The sequence below is a fragment of the Macrobrachium nipponense genome, chromosome 23 (genome assembly GCF_015104395.2).
Source record: "Macrobrachium nipponense isolate FS-2020 chromosome 23, ASM1510439v2, whole genome shotgun sequence".
NCBI lineage: Eukaryota > Metazoa > Arthropoda > Malacostraca > Decapoda > Palaemonidae > Macrobrachium > Macrobrachium nipponense.
In genome coordinates, this window is record NC_061090.1 from 68,295,655 (window position 1) to 68,303,154 (window position 7,500).

General features: G+C 35.3%; 1 protein-coding gene across 1 annotated transcript in view; it reads left to right on the top strand.

Annotated features, from left to right (window-relative positions):
- The first annotated feature begins 907 nt into the window (after positions 1-907).
- LOC135198097 (nephrin-like) overlaps positions 908-7,500 on the top strand; it is a 61,886-nt gene continuing 55,293 nt past the window's right edge. Inside the window, exons 1-2 of the mRNA XM_064225549.1 lie at positions 908-917; positions 7,225-7,404. Coding sequence (XP_064081619.1) covers positions 908-917; positions 7,225-7,404 — 190 coding nt within the window. The remainder of the gene's footprint in view (positions 918-7,224; positions 7,405-7,500) is intronic.

Consider the following 7,500-nt stretch of genomic DNA (forward strand, 5'->3'; position numbering starts at 1 on the left):
ACGCACCACATGGGCGAAAGGCCTGTAACATCACACCTAGTATTGCTTTGCTTTGATAATATAGAATTGACCGTTACTTATGCTGTAATGGAGATGCCCCAAGGTTTAGTGATGAGAAAATGATCAGGAATAAGTAGGCATTTGACGTAATACACCAACTTTGTTTACAACCATTACAAGCTGTAAGTTATCCATCTTCAGATCTTTACCTTTTTTCTGTTACTGTGACTCTGTAGCTTGTAAACTGGTCTGGAATATGATTATTTGAGTAAACTAGTTAGGGTAATAAAGGCTATTTTTTGCCACGGTTTTGAAAAAAGGCGTTTGTTTGAAAATAGGGAAGGGAAGCAGTACTACTACACATGAGCGCATTAGACGAAATCATATAACATGAACTGCCAAAAACTGCAACAATCATGGTCTTGAATAATAGTTAATAACAGTATCAAAGCTTCTTTCACTCCCCTATATATGAATACATTTAATTCAATGTTTATTTGGTATAATCAGTCTCTGGTTCCTAGGAAATTATAGAAAATAGTTGAAAATAAGATAAAAAACACTAGTAAACTCTTCTGCAGTGCCAAGGCTCTTTACATAACACGAAAACTTAAACCAACAAACAAGAAGGTAGATAAACAAATAAATATAAAAACAACGGTCATTATTGTTGAACCAATTGTGATGATATTTAGATAAGAAACATTGGATTTTCGTTCTTACAGTTAAGCATGAGTGGGATTTTGTATATGAAATGGGGAAAAAATATCAAACTACTATAGTACTTATTATCCATGCATGGATCTGAAGCTAGTCAGCCTCAAGTTATTTCGGATGGAACTGAACCATCTCAACCAAAAACGCATGGGATAAATAACTTAAAAAAAACATTTATTTTCCAGTACGTATGACCATTGGTGAGTCATAGAACCACACAGAAATGCATTGCGTACAATAAAACCCAGAAGTAAGTTAACGAATAAATAATAAAAACGAGAAAATCTAAACAGTTAATGAAAATTGCATAAGCCGAGGGATATTACTGTTTACAACTTCAACAAACTGTTCGTGTATCGACGGATAAATGCCAACTATAATACAATACCTAGCAATAGAAAGCAAAAGCGTTATTCCCGAGAAAATCCATGCAGAATTAACTGCGATACTTAGGCTGCCGCGTAGCAACTTTGCAATATGCAAAGAAATCCGGAAAAATGCCCCTGTTAAAATGCCATTAGCCTAACTGCTAAAAGCAGCCGGTAGTGGAAGTATGATGGCTGAATTCCGAGGGCGACGATAATGGCTGAACAATTTTGCAGTTTACCGTTATTAAATTTGGAAGTTCATAAAAGTCTCCACTGCCAACGGAGGGCTCCGGAGCTAGGCTCCGCGGAGCCGGTTATTACGTGAAAGGGGTACGTACAAGTACGTACCACAGGGGTCTTTTTTTTTGTTTTTCTTTGCGCCCTGAATTTGAGGTTTCCGTATGATAGATATTCTTGCTCTATTTAATTATACTTATGTGCAGTTAATTCTACTGCGGGAATTGAATGCTTCACTTCATTGTGTCAATCTACTCTAATCATATATATATATATATATATATATATATATATATATATATATATAATATATATATACATATATATAATTAAAGGAGCCCATAAAAACGCCAAAATATAGAGAGAAAATACAAGTTTTTCAGAGACTGCTGTCTCTCTCTTCAGGTAGATGAATGAGAAAAGTTATAGCCAGAAAAGGTGGTATTTATACCAATAGATCCAATCCACGGGTAAGGCAAGTTTAGGTCACTCCCACTGATAATTCTTTTTTAATCCTCTTAAGCGTCGGTTGAATATAAATATAAATATATATATATATATATATATATATATATATATATATATGTATGTATGTATGTTAGTTGAAATGTATTAAATACATTAAAATATACAGATATGCCAGTGAAAGGATATATAGGCTTGCATGCGGATATCAAATTACGTATATGCTGAATGTTGAAAAGCATGCAAACAAATGAGATATGGCTCTTTCTAAACCAGACAGTACACACACACACATCCCTCGTTGCTTACAGCGGAATTATCTATTAATGAATATGCAAATGTTTCTTTTTAGACTGCGTAATTAATTCTCTGTTTCCTTTAATGCTGTGTGTGTGTGTGCCTGCGTACTCTTTGATCATAATATGCAGAGAAATAGCCTTGTTTGTAAAATTCCGTACTTTTCATGCTAATGAATGTTACTGCCAGAGTTCTATTTTGCATACATACATATATACATACAAACATACATATATGAAGATCATTACCATTCAATTGGCATATATATTTTGACACAAATATACAATTAAATACCAGAGTTTAATTTATAAACACACATAGATGCATACATGGTAATTATTGTGTTAATGTACGCTATTATTTTTATTACGAAAAAATCTTGAAAAATAAACCTACTTTTTAAAGTATACTTAGCTGAAACTACATTAGACTCCGTTCTCATTACATATATTTCAGAGGTACAATTAGAGGAGTTAAAAATTCATGTCGAACATTATGTCGCGGAAGTTATACAAAGAACCTTTATTATAATTTATGCCAAATTCATGGAGACACCTTTATGAATATAATTTTAAGAATGACATTTTATAAATCTCTCTAATATCTTTGTAGGTGCGATGATGATCACAGAAAAATTATAATAATTATTATTACGTACATGTAGTTATATCCTTTCTAATATTCTTTTTATAGAATGGGTATAGTTTTCTGTAGATATGCTGATGCTTTAAAGAAACATTTCATCGGGTAAAGTTTCGTGACAAAATAAAAACGTAAAAGACAATATATTTTCGTATCAATTTACCTTCAGTGCTTCCAGTTGTTAAACCGACAAAAGAAAAAAGAAAAAAGGATAATAGCAAAGAAAAATGGCAATACAAGAAACATCTCGACGATCTCGGAAGACAACATCACAATTCCAAATGAGCTGCAATTGAGTGACTTGAATTTTCTCGAAAAACAAAATCACAGTATAAATTGAAATCATATTTCCTCCCTCTCGCAGTTTAATGACTCGAAACGCTAGGAACCTGTGTGCTCCGGCAGCAATAATGTTCCCTTGGTGATACTTCGTAACTCTTGGAAGAGAAAAGATGATATTTTATTTCCAGAGGTCGTCGAAACATCGAGAGGGAGAGCGAAAACTCTCTATATCATTTTTGTTATTGGAGTTGAACTTTTTGTTGGCTTTTTATTTTATTTGATGGCCATCGTTGCTCTTGTGTCAAAGCTTATCTTTATTTGATTATTCCAAATGACTCTTTGTGGTCAGGGATTTGAGTTTGGTTTGATGTCGGTTTTGTTAATTTACTAACTTAAATGCAAGCCTTCCCCACGCTTTTTACCACTGTCTGAATATTCAATTGGCTCTCTCTCTCTTCTCTCTCTCTCTCTCTCTCTCTCTCTCTCTCTCTGTGTTAATACCCTTATGACTCTCCCTTTCTCTGCTTGTGTATACGTTCCACTCCCTCACTTTGTGATTGTCTGACTGTGTGATTCCAATCTTAAAAAAATCAGCAAGAAATTTCCAAATCATTCTGTGTGTGTGTGTGTGTGTGCTTGTCTGTATATCTGATCCAATCTTAGAAAATCCTGTAAAAGTAAATTTCCACATCATTATTCTCTCTCTCTCTCTCTCTCTCTCTCTCTCTCGTAAGCCTCCACTCATATACCGGCATATAAATTCCTCTTTGATTACTCAGTCGCACCTCTTGGCCCAATGTAAGAAGTGACCTTCGCCCCCAAGAGTCTATATCGTAAATACCACTAAGCGTCCATTTCCCTGCCATTAAAGTGACCTACTCGGCACTCGCTTCTTTTAAGAAGTCCTCGTTAAGCTGGACATTTCGTTTGGACTTCGCTGATATCAAAAAGGTTCCCGAACCCCCTTTTATTAGTGCGTTCACTTTGCCGGATGGAGGAACTTTCCCTGAAATGTGCTGTCTAGGTGCTTTTCTTAGGAAGCAGTGTCAGTGGACGTTAGGAAACGAGGATTTTTCTTTTCGTAGTGGCGAGCGGGAGTTGTTTGTTTATAGGCATGCACACTTACACACACATACACACGCATATATATATGTGTGTGGGTTTGCGTTCGTCTGTGTATTATATATATATATATATATATATATATATACATACACACACACACACACACATATATATATATATATATATAATATATATATATATATATATATATATTCTTTTATAAGAGTGAGTCTCCTGAGAGTATTACTCTCACGTTATCACAAAACCATTTCAGATGAAGGGGCTACCTCAATAATCTTATCCTCCCTGGTTATGACATACTATGGTCAACGTGATACCAGATACATAAACATCCTAGGTCATCAAAGGAGCAGTGACATTTACAAGTAATCTTGATCCTATTACAAAATGTCTTTAATACTAAGAAAATGAAAGAGAAAATTAACAATATACTGAATACGAGTGAATTATATTATTATACAAAGTATTTATCATACGTTTTGACGATATATGGAACTTCTATAAACAGCGTGAATAATATAAAGTGATCAGGATAGTTTTAAGAATAACTTGGGCAATTCATTGTGATCAAAATAGTTTCTTTCTTAAACAGTTCTATGTAGATTTATATATTTTTAGTACGTATTTATCTTATCTCTTAAATTTAAGTAAGCAATGTACGATTATTAACTATATGCTGGGCTTCACATTTCTTTTGATTTTGTTGCTATACGTAAAAGTGAGTTAGGCTTGTAATACTACTTTTCACCTCTCTCTCTCTCTCTCTCTCTCTCTCTCTCTCTCTCTCTCTCTCTCTCTCTCTCCCTGCGAATTAGATTATCTTTCCGTCTGAAATTTAATTAGACGCTAATCTACACTCCATTCATTTTTAATCCACTGAAAACGTAGGCAATTAAAAATTCTTCATATCTTTGGAATTCCCTAAGATTTTAGTATATTTGATCTTTTTTTTGACAAAGATTAGGATGTGAAAAAATGTTTACTCATCCCAAAAATAAGTGTTTTTATTCTAGCTAATCAAGTAGTAAAAATAGGCGATTTGTGGTAGATGCTATAAATGACACGTCTCCCTAGCACATTTTTTTTTTCAATGAAGATCATTACTTTAAGAATAATTCTATTTTTTTTAAGATGAAGAAAAGATGGTTATTAGTACAAAATGCCGAGAGAGTCTTTTCATTTCGACATGTCCTAATGAAAAGAGGAAAGGCTTTAAACTTCACAGTTTATTATATGGTATTATATTATATGTTAAATCGCTATCATTCATGTAAATATTAATAAGACTTATGCAGTTAATGTTAAAAAACTGCAAAATGTCGCATGCTGTAGCACCTATATTGAAAAACATCGCAAAACTTTACAAACGTAAAATTCCATTTAGTAAACTCTTCAAGAATTTCGAAATTACATAGCTCATTATGAAAAATATGTAATAAAAAAATCTCAACGATATATTACAAGCTGCACCATTGTTCATATAACATATACAAAATTTCTTTAATTGTTATGTGCAATGTTATGTAGTTCAAATTAACAAAGAAAGGATAAATGTTTGACTTTGCTTCATTACTTTGATTTTAAAACGTAGAAAACCCGTTGACTATTATCGTAGGAAGACGACAGATGCTAACATTTCAATTAAAGTATTAATTAATTAAGAGAGAGAGAGAGAGAGAGAGAGAGAGAGAGAGAGAGAGAGAGAGAGAGAGAGAGAGAAGGGGGTTTAATTACAGTTATCATTGAGAGAGAGAGAGAGAGATGGAAGAAGAGAGGAGAGGAAGAGAGAGAGAGAGGAGGAAGAAGAGAAGAGAGAGACGAGAGGAGAGAGAAGAGAGAGAAGAGAGAGAGAGAGAGAGAAGGGGGTTAATTACAGTTATCATGAGAAGAGAGAGAGGAGAGAGAGAGAATGAGAGAGAGAGAGAGAGAGAGGAAGAGGGTTAATTACAGTTAACATGAGAGAGAGTGAGAGAGAGAAGGGGTTAGTTACAGTTAACATTGAGAAGAGAGAGAGAGAGGAGAGAGAGATGAGAATTACAGTGATAAGCTTTAATTACAATTAGGATAAAATTTCCACATACAATTAACCTTTAGAGAGAGAGAGAGAGAGAGAGAGAGAGAGAGAGAGAGAGAGAGAGAGAGAGAGAGAGAGAATTACAGTGATAAACTTTAATTTAGCAGTTAACATTTAGGCGAAAGACAGAGAGAGGAGATGAGAAGAGAGAAGAGAGAAGGAGAGAGCAGAGAGCAGAGAGAACTTACAGTGATAAAGTGTTTTAATTTGCAATTAGAATAATCAATCTCCAAACATTCAGTTAACATTTAGAGAGAGAGAGAGAGAGAGAGAGACGATGACTGAGAGAGAGAGAGAGACGAGAGAGAGAGGAATTACAGTGATAAACCGTTTAATTTATAATTAGAATAATAATCCTCCCACGGTTGCAGTTAACATTTAGAGGTATAGATAGATTTAGATGAGAGAGAGAGTAGAGTGAGAGAGAGAGAGAGAGAGAGAGAAATTAGTGATAAACTGTTAATTTACACTTAGAATAATATCTCCACATTAGCAGTTAACATTGAGAGAGAGAGAGAGAGAGAGAGAGAGAGAGAGAGAGAGAGAGAGAGAATTACAGTGATAAAGTTTAATTTACAATTAGAATAATAATCTCCACATTGCAGTTAACATTTAGAGAGAGAGAGAGAGAGAGAGAGAGAGAGAGAGAGAGAGAGAGAGAGAATTACAGTGATAAAGTTTAATTTACAATTAGAATAATAATCTCCAGGTTGCAGTTAACATTTAGAGGTAGATAGAGAGAGAGAGAGAGAGAGAGAGAGAGAGAGAGAATTACAGTGATAAACTTTAATTTACAATTAGAATAATAATCTCCACGTTGCAGTTAACATTTAGAGGTAGATAGAGAGAGAGAGAGAGAGAGAGAGAGAGAGAGAGAGAGAGAGAGAGAGAGAGAGAGAATTACAGTGATAAAGTTTAATTTACAATTAGAATAATAATCTCCACGTTGCAGTTAACATTTAGAGGTAGAGAGAGAGAGAGAGAGAGAGAGAGAGAGAGAGAGAGAGAGAGAGAACGCATGTCTCTGAACTGACAAATTTCCCTCCACCCTGACAGGCTTCAACCGGCGCGTCCCAGGTTACCCTCGCTACTCGTACTTGGGCAACCCAGCGGAGGGCGAGCATCACCTCATCATCAAGGGCGTTACCCTGGAGGACGACGGCGAGTACCAGTGTCAAGTAGGACCAACGGCCAACACGAAGGCCATTTGGGCGTCCGCCAACGTCACGGTTATGGGTGAGTGGGCTCGGGAGCTTGGTATACTCGTTGGGAGGGTGGGGGGCGGGAGGTAGGGGGTGGGGGGAGATGGGCACATCAACTTGCGAGATGAGT